Source organism: Ambystoma mexicanum, chromosome 4p (genome assembly GCF_040938575.1).
Source record: "Ambystoma mexicanum isolate Mex_15411 chromosome 4p, UKY_AmexF1_1, whole genome shotgun sequence".
NCBI classification, from domain to species: Eukaryota; Metazoa; Chordata; class Amphibia; order Caudata; family Ambystomatidae; genus Ambystoma; species Ambystoma mexicanum.
Window position 1 is genome coordinate 667,744,032 of NC_090927.1, and position 20,338 is coordinate 667,764,369.

The following is a 20,338-nucleotide window of genomic DNA, read 5'->3' on the forward strand; positions in this document are numbered from 1 at the left end:
TCGGTGAGCCTTCGAGGTTTAGTCGTGTTTTTTCTCTTTTTCTAGAAGATGCCTCGAATGTCAACAACTTTGTTTTTTTCCGTTAATTTCCAGTTTGTTTTCTTGCATGTAACTTTGTAGATTGGTCAATTGACGTTGAAGTCCTATTGGCGTAGGGTCCAATAGGACAAAGTTGTCCGCATAGAGAAGCCTCGTTATCAGAGTTTTGCAGAGTTTTGGAGGAAATGATCATATTTCTGTGTCTGAACTGTTAATATCGCCGATAAAAGCCAGAAAAAGGGCCGGAGCCAGTGGGCACCCCAGTTTCACATCTAGTGCTGTTGAAATCGGAGTTGACAATAATCCGTTTTGATCCAGGCGGATACGCATACTGGTGTCAGTGTACAAGGTCTTAATTGGGTTCAACAGGGCAGGTGGACATTTCCACGCCTCCAATTCTGACCAGAGCTTCGACCTATCTATGAGATCAAAGGCCTGAGTGAGGTTGACGAAGATTCTTGTGCCTCCTTCCAAGACTTTGTTTTTCAGCACGTTCAATAGCAATATATTGGCTGTTGTGCCCATGTTTTTCTTAAATCCCGTTTGGAAGGGATCTTCACAGGGAGCGTTTGATGCCCAGATCTTAAAGCGATCTAATAGCATTGAGCCAAACACTTTCCCCATTACATCAAGCAAAGCGATTGGTCTATGATTCGCTGGGTCCTTTTTGTCGCCTTTCTTGAAAATAGGTACCACTGTGGCTGCTTTCCATGAGGGCGGTATGGTTTTTTAATCTGCACATCTTCCAAAGATTTTACTCAGGAGGCTGGCCCACTCCTTTGGATTTGTTTTTAGGTCCACGTTTGTGACCCCATCGGGCCCTGGCGCTCTTGAGTTCTTCAAGCCTAAGATCTTTAATCAGATCTCCTCTGGGACATCCACTCTTACCCATGGACCGGGTTTGTGACCTGAATGTGAGGTTGTAGATGTAGTTCGAGCCAAGTACATACCTTTGAAGTGTTTTAACCACGTGGATTCCCCGACCTCACTTATTAGGGATTTTTCTTGGATGTCAAATGTAGCTCTCAGGGTACTCCAAAATTCCCTTGTGTTTCTGCCACTTATGATTTTTAAGATGTTTTCTGAGTCTTGTTGGTAGAGGTTTAACCTATGTCCTCTTACCCATGATTTGTAATGTTTTGCTGCGGTTTCCGCTTCTTTCTGTGCAGCTGGTGTAACGATAAGTTTTGCTCTGCATTGAGTTTGTCGCAGAATACAGCGTTTATCGACCAGAATTTTGTCAAACACATGTCTTGGGGGATTTCCGCCGGTCATTTTTGAAAGTGTCGTTGAGGAATGTAGTCTGTTTTGTTTGCGCTGTTTATCTCCGTCATAGAGCTAAATCTGTTTTCTATTTCTGAGATAGACTCCTTTGACAGTTTTAGTCAGTTTCCCTGCGCGTTGATGACTATGTTGGCTTCCATGTGGTCGATTGAAGGACTTAGTGACTCCCAAATGATCGAAAGCGGGTTATGATCACTGGTGCTTTCTCTTGTTATTTCGAAAGATTTTGTCACAGCCAAAATCGGTTCAGTTACAAACATATAGTCTATTGTTGCCTTGGAATCATTTCTTTCCCATGACGGTGGATGCTTTGGGTCTGGGAAAGCTTCATCCAAGTTGTGTAGGTTTCTCGAGTCCATCAGTCGGGACCATAATTCTCCAAGCTGTTCTCCTGATGATTTCTTTGCTTGCTTTTTGTTCTTTATTTCAGTTCTAAATGCTGCAGGGCAGACAGCATTTAGGTCGCCACAGATCAGGAAGTATTTTGTCAGGTGTCCCGCCAGGGGCTCGTCGATTGCTGCATCTACTTTTTCCGGGAAAGTTGTTGTTGCCATGGTGGCTGGGTTCCAATAGATGTTAACTATTATTAATGTTGTTTTTTCAGACCCTGCCTTGTTGTTTACCTGGCGAGTTAATGAAGCCTTGACCATCAGTATCGCTAAGTTACTGATCAATGTTTCTTCTAGTTGGATCCCACATCCATTTGTGCAGGCAATCAATAGGCCCGATGATGGTCTTCCTAAACGGCCTTGTTTAGCCAGTGCAAGGATAAGTTCAAACCCCCTCATTGAGGGTTGTTCAGACAGTAGATGTAAATGACCTCTCGTATTCCACGAGCACATCTTTATCGATTGGTTTTGCTGGATTGAAAAAGGTCTTTCCCGATGGATGTGCTCGTCTCCGATGAGTAGCTATCTTGCTTTTTTTCTGTCAAGGCTCTTGGCAGCCAAGACCATATCCCTTTCATTGGTGCGCATTTTATTGTAGGTTTGCTCTCGATTTTTTGGTTCAGATCCTCTTGTGGACTAGTTCTCCTGACTCTGTAGGTCTTTCTTGTGTCTTTTGTCTCGGTTGGTCTGTCGTAAATTGCTGTTATCTTTAGAGGACAACAGCTTCTGCCCTGCTCACTTTTGAGGCTCCCATTCCTTTTTTCTTACCGCAGGGCTTTTGTGGCTTATCTTCGTTTGAATTTTAAAATTTTGCTGTTTGCTAGACTTTATGTCTGACTTTTCCTGTGACTTCTTGTATTCTCTTGCTGGTTTTTTTCCCATGCATGTTACTGGATTTTAGCTCATATCCCATGTTTTCAAATTCGTTTTTGTTGTCAGTAATGGTGTTTTTTAGCATTGTTGACGCTATGTGCAGAAGCGTTCTGGCCTTGATGTCTTTATGGCTTGGCTCTACCAATAGTAGCGCTTCTGACTTGATGTGTTTCAGATTTCGAATGTATTTGAAGAGTGTTAACATAGAATTTCTATTCAATATGATGTTGTCCTTGTTTTCTTCCACTTGTGTTAGTTTGATCTGCCATTTCACTTGCTCCCATTTTCTTGTTTTTTGAGTGTACATTTGTGTCATGGATCTACAACTAGGGCCCATTGCCCCTAAATCCCTTGATGGGTCAGTAAGGTTCTTTTCGTTGTCTCTAGATCTGTCATTCTAAGATTTAGTGCGGGGCCGGATTGGCGTTTGCTGTCTTGGGTTTTTTCTTTTTCTCCTTTGCTCCTCCCGGCGATACTGGAATTCGTCTAGCTGTCTCCTATTTGCTTGTTCATCTTCGTGGTCCTTTGGCCATGAGTGGGAACGTTTGTGCACTTTCCCTGAGTTTCTGGACGTCTGCTTGTCCGGAGTTCTCGATATGTCCATTTCTCTTTCCTTTTTCATATCTTTCATCATCTGTTTTAGAATTTTCTGCCTCGAAGTTTCTGGGGTCGTGAGTTGCTTTTTTATTTTGGCTTTTTCTGTTTTCCACAGTTTGCTTAAGGAGGTTCTCACGGCTCTCTGCCTTCTTCTCCGAATTGGCCTTTGTTTTGCTTGTTTTGCTGATAACTTGTAGATTTGATGTTTTAGTAATTTTGGTCAAACTTGCGACAGTTGGAGAATGCTCTGATAAGTGTTGACTCAGGTTCATCACCTCCTCATTTTCGAGGAAATCGTTGGTCGTCATTGGGGATGGGGTGACAGTTTTTCCCAGAATTTCAAGTTTTTTTGTTTCTTGCAGATTTGTGTCGCGCTCCCCGGTTTGTAGTTGATCTTTTTGACTTATTGGATGTGTGAAGAACTGGCAGATACCTTCTGCTGTTTGGGTACCAGGTTTATTCAGCCTCGGTGAGGATAACTTCTTTCCAATGGTTTGGGCTACTTTCCGACTTTGAGATTGCCCACCTGGTGCCTCTTTTGTAATTTCGAAATTGTTTAAATTCGATGTAGTGTCAGTTTGACCTAGTTTTGACTTTGTGTTCACTGTTTTGGTTGTTCCCTCGTTTACTGTTTTGCTTGCTGTTAAATCAATCATAGTGGTAGTTTGAGTCCCTATTGTTTTTCCGACCACTGGCTGCTCTTTGTCTTGCCGGGTCACTTGCTGCCGTGCAGAGGCTGAGCCCTGGCTGAGTTCCGGAGTATTTGTTTTTCTTGCTTCTTACGCCATGATGTAAGCTTCTAAGAAGATGACTTTGCTATACATCATTGCTTGAAGGCTGGTGTGGTCCTTCAGCGAATCTGCAATAGCTTCATAGAGCTTCATGAATGGTGAAAGCGCTATGTTTACCGATGACATGATAGAGAGTAGGTCGATCTTTTTGTTGGGTGGATCCGCTGGACTTGTCGATTGTTGTTGCATTGAAAGTCACCTTATTGATGAATCAGTTGAGGTTATTGTCACGTTTGCCCCTTGACTTTTTGCCAGCCTTGTTGTTTCCCATGAACACCTTCGATTTCTGTTCTTATCTATTCGGGGGCTGTGGCTTTCATTCCCCCACATGTTTTGGTCATGGTTGTGCAGCTGTTTCGTGGCCTGAGCCTGAGATGTTGCTGTCATATGAGACGGGATTAGTAGGTCATCCGGGTTTGTCTTCTCCGCCATCCTACTCAACTGTCGAGCCAATCTTGCCCGGTCAGTGGACTTGGACTTAGTCCGCTGAAGCGAACTTTTAGGTGTAATGTGGCCTACTTCTGGCACTTCTTCTTTGTCGCTCTGTGGAGGCGGTACAATTTCTCCCGTTGATAATGGTTTGTTTGATGTTTCTGGGGAGAATCCCCCATTTGTTTCTGTTAGTAGACTGCTAGAGTCGTCTATTTCGTCTATGGTATCTGCCTTCTCCTGTAGGCTTTCATTTTTGGTTTGATTGGCAGATTGAACATACCCCTTTGGGGTCAATTTGTCAGGTTTCTTCCACTCTTCTCTCTTATTTAGGTTGATCTGTGGGTTCGTATTGCAATTTGGTTCCAACGGTTCTTGTGACGTCGTTGGGAGGGATGCCAAGTTGGCTTGCTCCAGGGCTTCCCTCTCTCCCTGATTTGGTAGATTTACTGGCCCATTGTTCTCATCTAGGAAAGAGATTTCCCTGGAGATCGGCTTTTCGCAATCATTGTGATCCACTCTTCGTAGTTTAGAGAGTGGTAAACATTCGTTAAGGGCTTCAAGGATCTCCATGTCCGATAGCTCCATGTGGTGTTGTCTATTCACCGATCTTGTGCTTATTCGAGCCGTGAAATAATTTGTCACAGAGTTTTTGGCTGCCCATCCCTCCCGTCGTGTGACATGTTTTTCTTTTGCCTTGGCTTGGGGCATTGTAGGAGTAGTAGGAGTTGTAGTTGTTGGAATTGTTTGTTGCTCTGATTTGATCTTTTGGGCAGTCATATTTGCATTTGTTATTCGCCCCTTTTTACTGTAGTATTTACCAGCGTTTTTATGTTTTGTAGTGATCATGACCAGCGGTCTTTGTCTTTTCTTAGGGTTAGGCACTTTGCTGATCCGACCGACTGACTCTATGTCGGCTTGGTTGTCCTTGTTTTCCCGGCACCCCTCCGCCTCTGCATGAATCAACGCCTCCACCCGGACCTGAGCTGGTGCGACAGGCGGAAGCGGGGGCGGGGCTTGTCCGAGTCCTGCGAGGCTCCTGCAGCATGACTCTCGCTTGCTGGCAGCTTTGTTTCCGCTTTCGTTGCGGCAGCTCTCTCCCCATTCCCCTGAGCCCCGTCATCCCCCGCCCCCCCTGCAACCCACAGGGGTGGGGGCCCTCCTCCGAGAGCTGCCGGCGTGTGGCACGGAACACCCAACTGGGCCGCGCATGGAGAGACCCGGGCGGGATCAAAGGCTGGAACATGCTGCCGGGATCTCTCATCATCCTCGCCTCCCGGGCTCCTCCCCGATTCCCACACGGATGGGGGCCCTCTTCCGAGAGCCAACAGCGTGTGGGCCGGAGCACCCAAGTGCACCGCGTGGGGAGAGACCGGGACAGAATCCAAAGCAGCATCAGGTATTAATAGTAGTTGCTGACGTTGTTGCCTCTCCATTGGCGTACAAGATGACGGAGAGGGATTTGGATGTTTTTTATATTTTGTGGCTTCTACTGACAGCGCTGATGGAGCCGGGTTCTGGTACAGAGTCTGTTTGCCCCCCACCTCTGTTGGAACCATATCGTTGAAACTGTCAATATGTGACTCCACACTTTCATGCTCGTTTGAGCTGCATGTGGGTGTTGCCTCCTGGACCTTGGGGGTGTTTGCCTGCTGTTTCTGGTTAGATTTTGCACTTCTCAGGCGCCGTCCTTCCTCTTCTTCTCTGGAGGATTCGGTTAGGTCCATTTTCCTGTTCGCTTTGGCAGCCCTGACAGTCATGACTGCAGGACTGCCACTCGTCGTCCGCTCTGCGTCCGCTCCGCGTCCGCTCCGCGGATGGATGGGGGTTTTATGCAAGTCCTCCCACAATACTCAGCACAATGGAAAGGAGAGACAGACTCTACAGCAGCACTGCACAGGACTGCCACTCGTCGTCCACTCCGCATCCGTTCCGCGGGTGGATGGGGGTTTTATGCAAGTCCTCCCATAATACTCAGCACAATGGAAAGGAGAGACAGACTCTCCAGCAGCACTGCACAGGACTGCCACTCGTCGTCGCCGGCCACTCCGCTATTTCAAAATACACACTGAATCTTTGTGCCACTCTGCGCACTGAGGCCTTCAGGCGTGTTGCGCGTTACGAAACTTGCTTAACAATAACAATAACAATAATAAGAGGGTGCAGTGACAAAATAAAAAGTATAGTGTGAACTACAAATAATTATCACGCATAAAAGCCACCACAACTGAGGTTGGGTGTGATATTATAAAACCAATTTTAACTACACCAAGACACAGTTTTCTGTAAATGATACTCAAAGAGGTGTGCTGGGCTTACAAAACCAAAGGAAATTGCAGCTAGGCGGTAGACGTCAGTAAATTATCATTCTCATTCCACTAACATCCTGAGCTGTGTGTGTGTGTGGGGGTGGGGGAGGGGGAGTGGCACCAGAGAATCCCTATCAAAGCAACAGCTAGACACAATTGTTCAGAATAACAATTGCCACAGCCCTGACCACCAGACGCCTCATCCTGGAGGAAGGACTGACCACTGCGTGGTGATGTGAACTATGGCAATGCACTAGTAATTAAACCACAGATAAGCCATAGACCTGCCCTCATATTACTGATAGAGGCTTTCTTTATTTAAATGTGGACAAAAAAGAAAGAGAATTTAGCTAGATATTTCGGGTATGTCCAGACGTGGGTCCCGAGTCTGTTGTGCCTAGAGACCCACGCAACACCTCACTTATGACGCCCACTGAGGCCGTTGTTTGTGCTCTTATGCTGCGGGAATGCAAGCTAGCAGTTCAGGCTGGACTGCCCCTTTGGTGGTGGGACCAAGCCTGATTCGCCTGTGGTCTTTCGCCTTCTGTAATGGCAGGGCAGGCTGAGACACAATGGCCTGAAGGGTTGCCCAGAGCAATTGCCAGTAGTTAAGATGAATTCATAGCCTTCCCGCCATCATCCTTTGCCTTTGCAGCTTCATCACAGTGCCTGAGGATTTAGGAGACAGCCAAACACAACCGCTGTGTGAGGGGGGTGGGTATATCTAGACCCAAGGCAGTGGGAGGAGCGACATGTTTTATTTTCCAAGGGGTAATTCGAGGTGCCAGATGGAGTGGACATTTGCTGTGATTCATGAATCCAGGAGTTTAATTAGGATGAGGCAGCACCGGTGCTGCGGAGCAATATCCACGGCTTCTAGTGAATCTTACCAGTTATTTTACCATACGCTAGTGGCTACTTTTCACTGGCAGAAATTCCCCTAAATATGTAATCTCCATATTACCAATATCTGGAGTGCCTTCTAGAGCAATGTGCTGAACTTGAAAAGGTTGGCTTTTTGTCCAAAAACGACACAAGACGCCAGGGTCGAGCGTGTAACTCGGGCGACTTATCAAAATATCAGGGTCATTCTAAGGTGTGGTTCCCCTCCACTAGATGGTTATGAAATGGCGGGTGGCACGGACAAACAAAATGGAGACTTGTCTCTGGGCTTCACAGTTGGATTCCCTTATCTAGGCGTTTAACAAGTTTACAACTAAAAGCAAGGATCCTTTTATAAGATGTAAGAACCTAATTGTTTCATGCCTTATCAAGGCAAACAAATTGCCGTAGTAAGCAGCGTGTGTGTCTTGCACCAGTGCAGGGGTCTGGAAGCCTTGGCTCCCCAGATGTTTTGGATCACAACTACCATCAACTATAGTGGGCTCTTTCAATGGGGAGGGATCATGGGAGTTGTACCAGAAAACATCTGCCCAGCTGCAGGTTGCAGACACCTGCACTATTGAGTGATGATGTCCAACATTATTGGTCCTCAAACCAAAGCCAACAGATGGTGATGTGGAGTCATTTATAATGGAACTGGGCTTACTTTCACTATCATTTCTGTACTACGCGGCAGCCTGCAATGCTCATATAAAAGCCTATAAATAATGTTCTGATTACAGGCTAGCTGCGACATCACTACTGGCCTGTAAAAAGAGACCAGCATCCCTACTGAACTGTCATCAGTTGTTACGCTTGTGTCGCAATGCCCGCTGCATGAGCCAGTGCAGAGAACACCAGCTGCCACTGCAGAACTCAATCAAAGCCATGACAAGCTTTCGAAATTCCTTGCATGTAAAATAACTTTACGGACATTCACTGTTAAGGAAATGCCTATGGTAGTATTATTTGTGCCATGTTGGAGATCAGCACATGAGAGTAAGAATCTATCTCCATGCGATTACTTATTTTAAAGTAGAAAGCATTATACGGTGTATTTATTTATTTGTATATTTGTATAGCGCACCAAACCCGTAGGCATCAGGGAATAGGCATAGTCATATGCCCGTAGGCATCAGGGCATAGGCATAGTCATATGCCCGTAGGCATGGCTTAGACTATTTGCCTGCAACACATTGTAACCTGTACATTACTTTTCTTTTTTAATACAAGCAGATTCGGGACTGATTAAATCTATCAGCAACTGCACCATCTCGTACCTTATATTAAGCACGAGGACAGGTATTAATGGAGATGACAGTGTGTTGCCAGGTATTACTAGACATACGATATCCCCTAACGTATGTTATAAGGATACTGCAAGTCACACAGGAGTTCCGTGACCTTATAAAGGAACTCGCCGATCCTCATAATGTACGGCGGGGGGACTTTATCCGACAAAAACCTCACCCTCCATTAACCAACCTGACCAAGTCTCACTTGGTTTCCTAACTTATGAGTGAACAAAAGGTGCTTAGCAAATATGTAGGGATATTGGGCCTCATTAAGAGCATGGAGGTACCGCCATGCTCGCTGCTGGCACCGCCTACCGCGATTGGGCAATAACTGGCCCATTATGAGATGAAGGGGCCGGTAATTGCCCATTCGCAGGAGGCAGTAATGCCGGGCTCCCGATCCCCATTCTGCCCCATAGGGTACAATGGGGGTCGGGAGCATGGATGTGCCGGCACTGTTAATAACGGTGCCGGCGGCATTACGAGTTCTGCTTGCGGGTGCCGCACAGGCCGACAGGTAAGACCCGGCGACCTGTCAGGAAGACGCGAGCAGAACTCGTGATGCGGCTGCCCGGTATGAACAGTGCTGGTGCCATACCTGCACCGTTCATACCGTGGCCGCCACTATTGTAATGAGGCCCATTGTGTTCCATCACAGTGCATGTAGACCCGTTTCGGTAGTGCTTATTATAAACAGAGTTTACAGCAGGGCTTCAGTGTTACTGTCAATTTGAAAGCTACTATGCACTTATATCCGACAATGCCGGGCGGCTGCATTACACTATTGCTCTATTGCTGCACCGATAACACTGCGGTTTGCCCCAAAGCCCAATATCGCCTTTCAATAAAGGCACAAATTCGTCCTTCCCCATTGATATAACCTTTAATCCAAACCGATAAAGACAAAACATCAGGTCAACGGGATTCTATATCCTGAAATCTGCAACCAAAATGCAGATATTGAGAATCTAGAATTCAATGGAAAATTGGTAGTAAAGTGTGATGAATGTCACCGGCGTAAGAGAATAACAAGTGGTCACGTGAAGAAGAGGGGTTTAATGGAGATAAAAACATGGGGAGCACATTTGTATACAGGCAAAATAAATTAGTTTTCTTAGCAGCGAGTCATGTGAAAGGTGTTTAACATTGGGGACAGAAGGCCATGGTTAAATCTGTCTGACCCATTGATTCTTGCAGCTGTAACTTTGGGGTTTTGCATTTAATATGCATTTAGTGGCACACTAATTAACAGTAATTCAGATAAAGTATTTGTTTTTAAATAATGGGGGAACTGCATGTATTTTCTACTTACAGCGTCTGTTATTTCTCTATATGGATTGTAGAAGAAAGTGTTCGAGAATGAACGCTAGATGGCAGTGTGTAACCATGTTTGAGTGTAGTGTTTCCTTAGCCAGCTACCAGCCCATTAAGCAGTGGCAGAGCTTGCTAGGAAGAGAGGAAACGAGTTTACAGACAGTGGGAACTCCCTGGCACAGGAGGCTCGTAGACCGGCGGTCCCATTAGCGATATCCTCATCAGAGGCAGAAAGAAGTGGATAGAAAGATGCTAGCATATTATGTGATGTAAATATGAAAGAATGGCCAAAACAATCCCGGCGAGCAAAATAGAACACATAGGGCCTCATTACGAGTTTGCCGGGCCGGAAACAACGGTACCGGAAAGCTTGCCAGTACCGTTGTTTCCGGACTGGCAAACTACGAGTTCTGCGACCGGGTGCCTTTCAGCCCGCCAGCCGACTCGCAGACCTTGACAGATGCACCGCCACTGTTGCGCACAGTGCAGGTGCATCCATCCTCCCCATTCCCATTAGTCCAATGGGACTCGATGGAATGGGGATTTTCTTCGCCAGAAAAATAATTACTCCGGCGGCAGCCGTGCCGGTACGGCTACCGCCAGAGTCATAATGAGGCCCATAATACTGTGTTAAACATGCTGACAAAAAATGTATGTTTCATTAGAAATGGGAAAGCCACTGACAGATACTATAGGCTTGGAAGCCTGAACGTTGACATGGATGTTAAACTATACTTGCTCGTGTAGACCAAAGACATCTAGATCATGGCCTACTCTTGCCCCCACCTAACCCAGCCCGAGCCCTTTCCCCACCACCCTTTATCCATCCTGATCTTCCTATCCTTTTCTGAAAAACATTGTAACTTCTTTTCTCCTCCTCCTGAGCTTTGTGAAGAGTTCAGAGACCCTCTGGGTAGGGGCAATGCTTTAAATTAAATAAATAATATCAAGGATCCTCCTGAAAAGTGTGAACTAAACGTAAACACCCATCTAGAGAGAGAGGAGCAACTGTGAGAGGCTGAGAGCAGTCCCGCATTGAGGGCAGACGTACAGGAAGGGGTGTGCCTCACGATACAGCAGCATTCAGGGCGACCACCATAGTGCTCCATATTATTCGGAGCAAGAGATACCACATAGACTATGGGGATGAGCTACAAACATGTTATAAGTTCTTAATTTAATAACTGTGACTTATGCCTGGAAAAAGTCATTGGGCCTCATCACAGTGTTGCTGGTGCGGTAAAACTGCTGTTAATTCCGGCACAGGCACTTTTGCCGCACCAGCAAAACACAAGTTTTCAAGGGGGGGCAGGGTGAATGATTGGGACCCCTCCGGAAAATAAATGCCTGAGTTACCGGCACTGGTAATACCTGTGCTGGTAATTCAGGCAATCCCTTCCATGGAGTCCGATGGCACTCCAGGGAATGGGGATTTTCCACTGTTGCCGACACCTGGAATATCCCAGTAATAACGGGATATCAGGTGCCGGTAATGGTAGGGCAGTTTGACAGTACCCGGCCGGCAATAGCCGCGGGATACAGGAAAACTTATAATGAGGGTCATAATGTGCACATGAGGCCCTTTTCTACACGACTCCCAAACAATGAGTTCCAAGAGCACACATGTAATTTACAAGTGTGCAATGTACACGGATACAGTATTCACTTGTTTCCAGGGGAATTTCAGAGAGAAGTCATTGGAGGACAGTGCACATGCTAGTGAGCACACAGTTTTCACAAACAATGTTCAGTGCATTTTACATGCACACAACTTCATCGGTCTGGGTGCGATCAATGATGCACCAAGTATGGTTTAGGACCCCAAACGGGTTAATATTGGCAGTGTGGCCGTATAAAGGAACAGTGCTTAGGGTAACTTTATTTGTTGGCAAGAGGAAAACTGGATTACCAGCTAATCCCTTTTCATTCTTGTGCTGCGACCATATGAATGTGTGGCTGGCGCAATGCTTGTGCAATGCACTTTCTTTGTGAATTGTTCCCAGTTCCATCTCTAGGTTCTGCGATGTGCGAGTGACGCACATTTTGCATATGATTTCCAGTGGCTTCCATGACCAGTTATAATTCACAACCACTGCGAGACGCAACCATAGCCGTCAACTGACCCGCGACTCGTGGGTTTGGCCCGCAGAAACGCACAACACCCTCGAAGCCGCAAAGGCGTAGGGGAAACCCGCGAGCAAGGCAGGCAGAGAAACAAGGTCATCCCGCGGTTAAAGTACTGGTCCGCTAGGATGCAAAGCGAGCTTTTCATCTACAATGGCCTTGCTGAGGCCGGCCCCTGCCAAACAATCGCAGCGCTTTAGCCTCCTGTGGCCTCTTAAAATGTTCAGATTTGGCAGCCCAAAATAAAATAAAAAGTATAGCTTTGCTGACTCATTGCCAAAAAGAAATAAGCTATTAGCGTCCCCGCAGTCAGCAAATACACTTATACACACACTATTAAACACTATAATAAAATGATAAATGAAAGCAAAATGTGTTTGTTTCTAATTCTAATGCAATTGTTCTCAATGTGGTGGGTGCACAGCACCCTTTGTCCTTTTGGTGAGGTGGGTGGAGGTATGCAAGTGATCTACATATTTGTTGTGCGGGCCATGGGAGTGGCACAATGCACAAGTGACCTTTGAGCCCACTGTGAAAAGTTGACATCTATGCGAAACATACACTAGTCATGAACCATTTGAGTGATTCCTTACCTCTGAGAATGTGCCCTTATTTTTTCATTCGTGCCAGTGGCGAAAGGCATAATATGACATTGAGACCTCACGTTTGCTGGCATAAAAAGCATCTCCCATTGTCCACCAAAACAGCCTGGTGTGGCGTCATCTCAAAAAGGGCTCACACATGGGCAAGCAATCCCTGAAGGCGAGGAGAGAGCTGCGTACAACTCCGCGACAGCGCGCACAGCCCTCACCGTCGAGCGCCGGCGACACGTCTCTCTTGTGAATCAAGAGACAACAGCAATGGAAAGCGGCGAGGAGCCCCACAATGTATGTCGGCTGCTCTCCTTCACCAGCAGAAGAGGCCCGTCAGGAAAAAGAAGCAACAGCATTATCAATAGTGTCTTACTTGATCGCCCTTTTCTCCGGCAATTCCTTCTTCTCCGGCCGCACCCTGAAGGACAAACATAATAGAAATATCAGTGCATTTTCTATTTCCCCATTGACTTTTGGATTCATTAGCAGCTTTTTACATGTTGTCACATAATTCAATTGATGTATTCTATCTCTAGCAGCCAGCTATGAATGTAATGACATAAATATATTAGGGGTCATTCCGAGTAGGGCGGTAAGGGTTAACGGTCACCGGTAACGAGACCGGTGCCGTTAAACCCTTACTGCCCTATTCCGAGTTCCCTTTGCGGGTTGGTACTTAACGCCTGCTTTTTGCAGGCGTTAAAAAACCAACCCGCAAAGGGACCTAGGAGCTAATTACGCCACCGTAATTTACAGTGTCGTAATTAGCGCCTTCCCCATTCCCATTGAGCCCTATGGGCCAAAAATGGGAATGGGGAAGGGGCCATGGTGAATGGTGAATGGGGAATTACCGCCCCCGCCAACCTTGGAATGGGGCGGTAATTCCGCCATTCACCATGGCGGAGTCGGAAAAATAACGGCGTCAACCAAGGCGCTAATAGCGCCTTGGTTAACGCCAGGGTCGGAATGAAGCCCATTGTGCCTTAACCCACAAGTGCATCAACCACACAGCCCCGCCCTACCTATCGCAGAGAGTAAACAGATCCCTCTGCTCCAGACCAACCTGAACACCTGAAGCTAACCGACTTATAGTCCCGAAAGTGAAACGAGCCAGATTGGGCAGCGCTAGTTTCCCCTTCCTTTCAGCGAGGCAATGGAACTCCCTGCCGCTCTCCCTTAGAGGAGAATCATCACACCTCGTTTTTCGAAAAGCCATCAACACTTTGCTATTTGTCTGAACCTGTACCCTTCACTAGTAGTATGTAATGTCAATATGCAAACACATTATGTATGTTCCCTGTAACTAAGTCGTCATCTATGTAAGAGCACCACGATGCCCCCGGCTGCTTGTGAGTTTTATAAATGCAAAAATATATATATATATATAAATATTCAATTACTAGGAATATAGCATAAAACACCCACCTGTTCTCCGGCGGGACCTGGCTCGCCTACGCCGCCCTAGACATAAAATGACAGACATGTAACTTATCAGTGCAGCTAATTGAGCACGTGCAGTAGTGATGAGAGGACACTAGAGTCCTCTCTTGCCATGCCCGACCCGCCCCACCCTGCTGACAGAGGCCAATGGGATGCATTCGGATTTAGAAAAATGATTTTCTTGCAAGCATTTGGTTTAGCTCGAACCTTGCGGTTTGGCACATAGAGGGTTGCACACATTTATAAATCACAACAGACACAACAACATTACAAGCATCACATATAAAAGAATAAGCAATCATCTGCAAGATCTGATTTCAGTTCTTTGCGGATACTTAGCAGACTGGAAGCCAGACACAGGGATTAGGGCAAAGTGTATTTTTGTAGTGCAAAATCCGGGAAAGTCAGCGCATAGTAATTTTTGCAGTTAAAAATGGTTTTGCCCGGACTTTGCACTGCAAAAATACACTTTGCACGGTTCCATAGATCAGGGTTTGGGTCGGCAGTGCAAGGTCACTTTTCAGCAGTGCAAATTCACTTTGAACCGGCCAAATATTCCATGAATCGGGCCCTATGTCGCCCAAACTAGAAACAGCCAGTGGGTACAATTTGCAAGGCTTGTGTAACATTCCTTAAACGCTATCAGCAGCTCATGATTTTAAATATCTATCTTCTGAAGGTAGCGCAATTTGCACATTTGCATGAAGTTTGGTGCCACTGTTCTGCATTCTCCCATAATGCACTGCTTGAACAGGACGTACATCTCCATGCCAGGAAAAGCAGCGACAAAAAGTGAGGTGTTGTGAAACACAGAAGCATGGACAGTCACACATCTTTCACAAAGCAAGTGATATCTAATGCCTTGGATTTGGCAAACACTGAAAAAGAACGCAGGAACGAAGGACACTTTGGAAGCGCTTCTAGGCACTAGTGTTGCTTTATTCGCAGCAGTGCCAGCGAACATAACTCGTATCCTTAGAAATGCACTCACCCTGTCACCTTTCAGGCCAGGAAGACCTGGAGGGCCCGGCAGGCCGATGAACCCAGGGGCGCCGATGGGACCCTGCAAAGACACCAAGATTAGAAGTAGGAATACGCTCTCTGCGTCTCTTCTGAAAAGATTAAAACAGTCATTCCGAAAGGTATGTCACACGTTAAAAAGCGGATTAGATGGTGACTAGCTGTATGGGAGAAACTAAATATCTGGAAAACACCGCCCGCTCCCGCTCCCCCCGTGTGACCCTCAACCCCCCTGGCTTGCATTCCTGTGCGAACAGTAGGTTCTTTGAGGTCTTTAACTGCGGCCCTGTTCAAACTGTGTCAACACTGTGTGCGAAGCTCTGAAAGGGGGCATTCAGGAGGCCGCTTATTACTTCCAGACCCTCGCAAGCACAGGGGCATGTCTATCCCTCGGCCCCTTCAGAAACGTGGCTCATATGCTGAAGAGACAAACCTTCTCAAAGAATTGCACGTGCATTCAACATAGCGTTGCATATCGCTTCTAGGCACTCGCCATGCATACAATAACTCCGTGGGCCAGGGCCACCACTCTTCGAGGAAGCTAAATATAGCTACCCTCTGGGAATCTGTGCACACGAAGGGCAAACAAACACGCGTGAAGTCGTCTGCCCAGCTGGACCCCGGTGTCAATGGACTCAGTTATTCAGGATGTGCTCCTGCAGTTTGTAGGAAGGAGAGAAGAGTTCCTTACCAGTTTGCCTGGTGGGCCTGGTGGGCCAATGGGGCCTGGCTCGCCTCGGTCACCCTTTTTAGGAGACAAAAATACATGTTAATGAGAAATAATGCAATTTGATTCAGACATACACCTGCAAGATGGGAGCAAGTCAAACTGTCATGCATAATTAAAGTGTCACGCTAGGCTAAAATACCTCTATCTGCATTCTAAATATACCGCCCTATTGCAAGAATTGGTCATAATTTGCACCGGGACAAGGAAGCGCATATTTACATAATAAGGAGCCGGGAAGTAGGAGCTGCCTGGTGTGTGATCCCCTCTGTGCGCGAGGGAATCATTTCTATTGTTCGCCACACACTGTCCATTTAACCACCTGGTGATGCTTTTGTCCACTGCCGGACCTGGTGACCCAGAATATGGCGTGTCCAGGCTCTTTCGACTGGGGTGGTCCAAGTGTGGCACTGACTTATGCAGGGGTGGCATGAAGTAAAAGCGCGCACACGTACACACGCACACACGCGGGTTTCACCTCCGGTGGCCAATCAGATTCCAGGGGTAGCGCGTGCCACCCAAGGCCACGCCCATACACAGCAGTCGAAGTGTACAAAAAGAAGTAGTTGATCTGTGTCCTCTGCTGTCCTGCCCCCGCTCTCCACAAACCCCATCGCCACGCCCCCTCCCACATGCAATCCAAACCCCCAACCAAACACACCTGCTGTTTAAGCGGACTTTCTGTACACTGCACTGAAGTGCAAGCTTCAACTTCTTACTACACTTCTATTTTAAAACCAAACCATTCCAGAACCGGTTGTTTTAAAAATAAAAGTATAGGAACAGTAAAACGTAAAATATAAATGTAGAGGAGCACCGCTCCCAACCGCTCCCGCCCACTTCGACCACTGCCTACACAGGTGATTCTGCAAGTATTGCCGGATGGCGGAAACACTGGGTATTTTCGAGATCAGAGATCAGCTTTCTGATTAGTTGTGAGTTAAGCTTTGAACAGGTCCACTCAGTCTCACCACTTCCTTTCAGGGACATGGTAGAGAATGATGTGTATGAATGTTGTCTATAAAGTCCGCGATTGCCTATTCTGTGCACTCTCCACGTCTGCGGTTTATCATGGATACCACATTGGGGTATCCTGCTCCAGGCAATTTTACTGGTTGTGTTGACGGGAGTGACTGCCATGCTTCATCCGTTTTAACTTGCTTGAGGGAAAATTCTATACTTTCGTCAGAGACTATGGGCCCAATTCATGGAATATTTGCCCGGTTCAAAGTGACTTTGCACTGCTGAAAAGCGACTTTGCTCTGCCGACACAAACCCTGATTCACAGAACCGTGCAAAGTGTATTTTTGCAGTGCAAATTCTGTCCAAAATCAGCGCACAGTCATTTTTGCAGTACAAAACGACTTTGCCCGGACTTTGCACTGCAAAAATACACTTTGCACTGTTCCATGAATCAGGGTTTGTGTCAGCAGTGCAAAGTCACTTTTCAGCAGTGCAAATTCACTTTGAACCGGGCAAAATTCCATGAATCGGCCCATGGTCTCCTTCTGTTTTCCCGATTACAAGCATTTTTCAATGAGATTGCCCCATTGTAAAACGCTTTTGTAAATCAGGCCCACGCTTTGAGCGTTTATTTGCGCCTACATCCCGTGTTGATGGGATTTACTGCACACACCGAAGCGGGAAGCAGGAAATCACTCCATGGGCTTTCCTTCTCTCAGCAGAAAATCTGCCAGTGTCTCTGCATGCAGCAAGTTTAGATGTGGGTGGCAAGGCTGGGATCCCCGTGGATTGTCCCGTGTAACTCCGGTCACCATGTTTTTACAAAGCAGCCGCCATTACCGATGAACACCATAAGCTCATGGCATTGATCTCAGAGTGCTCAACACTTGATACGGTGTAAATTGCAGGTACCGCCGGTACCCAGAGAAAGCCCAGTTTGCCATGCTTTGCACCACAGAGTGCCGGATTAAACCCTGTGGAGCCCCCTATGCATTCGTAATGTCAGGCCCCCCCCTCAAAATATCTCCTAATACGTTTTTAATTTTCTGCACCGCTTTATTTTGGTCCGTTGTTGCTGGGTCCCTAAAAGGAGTGGGGCCCATAGGCTGGCGCCTGGTTGGTCTAATGGATAATCCGGCACTGGCACCACATCATGCAGTGAACAACAAAAACCTGACCACAGGAGTGGTGAGCCCAGAAGCCGTCGCTGCCCACTACTTCTGATAGATTCCCTGTCAGAAGAAAATCAGTCACCAGGGAAAGCGCTCGTGTTATGCCTCCTTAAAGAAAGTGAATTAAGTTAGGCAATTATTTTTAGTTGGTTAAGGTTCATTTGTTTACTGTCCAGGTCCCATTTCTCAGATTACGCTAGATATAGTCTTGGGAGGATATGTTAGGGGCAACGTGCTCGCCTTGGAAGCAAGACGACACGGGGAAACACAGGTTCGATCCCTGGGTCCCGCTTAGAAACCTCTGGGTATTAAGCGCGTCATAAATAAACTTTCATATCAAATCATGAAATAGAGCACATGAAAATAAGACCACAATTTCGTTGTCTCGCTTCTGAATGCGCCCTCTTTCATTCCTAACAGTGAAAACTATGAAATAATCTGGAGAAGCTCAGCGTCAATACCTGTGTGTATACTGCGCACTCAGGATTGGAAGTCCTGCAACTGGGCAAAGCCCAGCACATAAAATGTGTCGCTAGGGCAGTGCTAGGCTCCTCACAGACTTTCAATCCTCCTGGCACCCATGTTACGTGCTGCAATAAATTAGGCGAACCTTACTCCAAGATGTGCAGGACTTTGTGGTTATGGCAAAAACACAATGGGAGCTCATTTTAAATGAGCTCGTAATTTGGCTGCGCACAGCCGCTACTTTAGCACTGCAATGTAAACGGCTCCTGCCGTCAAATCTTGGTAATTTGCGTGGGGGAGTGCAAAAGTGCAGTGCAAAAGACGATGTACAAGCTTGTGCACCACTTTTGCCACTGCACTTTTGCATTCCACCGTGCAATTGAAGTAACCGCTGCCTGCCACGTACGCATGGCAGGCAACGTTTACAGTGGATCCCTACGGGGTCTGCCTGCTTTTTGCTGGTGCATAAAGCAGGCCGACCGCATGGGGATCCCCAGCATTTGTGCTGGCATGACAATGCAGACCAGCCCAAATGCTGAAGCATATCTATGGCGGAGAGGAAGGGAGGTGGTGGAAACGCAAGTTGCATTCCGCCCCTCCTATCCACCGTGCAAGTGGACAAAAATGAGCCGTGACGGTAATCAGCAGCGTTAAAGCTTTATACAAGGCTTTTATGCTGCCGATTCCGTAACGTGGAGCCTAAAATGAGCTCCAGTAGGAGCTCATTTTAAATATGAGAGTACATTGACCAGAGGGGGACGGCTTATGCTTGCACTTATGTGCAAAAAGGCCCCCTCCTGGCAGTTCTCGTCATTTGCACTGCAGATTGCAAAAGAGAAGTGTAAAGTGATGCAGAAGCGTCGTTAGGCCTCTCTTTTGCACTCCACAGTGCAACATGAATAAACGCTGCCTGCCATATATTCACAGCAGGCAGCGTTTACAATGATTTCCTCTGCAGCCCGTCTGCTGGAATAAAAAGCATGCAGATTACATAGGAAATCATTGGTTTTACCCCAGCATGAACATCTAATGCAGTAACAAAACCAAATTGTTTTTGAAGACGGAGGGTAAAAGGGAGGTGGAAGCGTAACTCCTTTTCTGCCCCTGCCCTCTGCTTTCAAATAGAATGAAAATGCCCCACCGTGTGAATGGGGCCGTTTGGACAGGTGTAACGCCTTTGCACCTACCCTTTCCACCTTCATTCATGCGACAATGCTTTCTCCACTCCAGGTGGTGTCTTCATGATTCTGGTAGGCCAAACTAAACGAGCCCATGCATATCCGGGTGTATCTGGCCACCCAGCAGTTCGATGGCATCCTGTGTGATGTCACAGAAGTCCCAAGAGACCGTTCGAGCCCGGTCGCAGCCCATCTGTATAAATGTGGGCCAGAAGTTGCCAGAGGCGTAGCCGGGATTGTCTAACATATGGGCCTGAAGCGAGCGTAGTTGGGCCCAGCGCAGTGAAAGTAGGATCAGTCCATGCCCACACAGCGCTGCTGAGTGGGTATTTACACAGTTTGGCGGGTCTTGCCCGTTCAGGCCCTACCCTGTCTACGCCTCTGGCTGAGAAACCCGGTCTGGATTCACCAGGCTTATGGCGAGACTGGGCTTCTGTAACAGCATGAATAGGAC

General features: G+C 47.0%; 1 protein-coding gene across 1 annotated transcript in view; it reads right to left on the reverse strand.

Annotated features, from left to right (window-relative positions):
* The window catches only part of COL9A1 (collagen type IX alpha 1 chain), a 334,451-nt gene that overhangs the window by 32,499 nt on the left and 281,614 nt on the right, over nucleotides 1–20,338 (reverse strand). The window contains exons 29-32 of the mRNA XM_069606207.1: nucleotides 16,071–16,124; nucleotides 15,351–15,422; nucleotides 14,345–14,380; nucleotides 13,293–13,337 (exon numbers count right to left, since the gene is read on the reverse strand). Of these exons, the coding sequence (XP_069462308.1) occupies nucleotides 13,293–13,337; nucleotides 14,345–14,380; nucleotides 15,351–15,422; nucleotides 16,071–16,124 (207 nt within the window). The remainder of the gene's footprint in view (nucleotides 1–13,292; nucleotides 13,338–14,344; nucleotides 14,381–15,350; nucleotides 15,423–16,070; nucleotides 16,125–20,338) is intronic.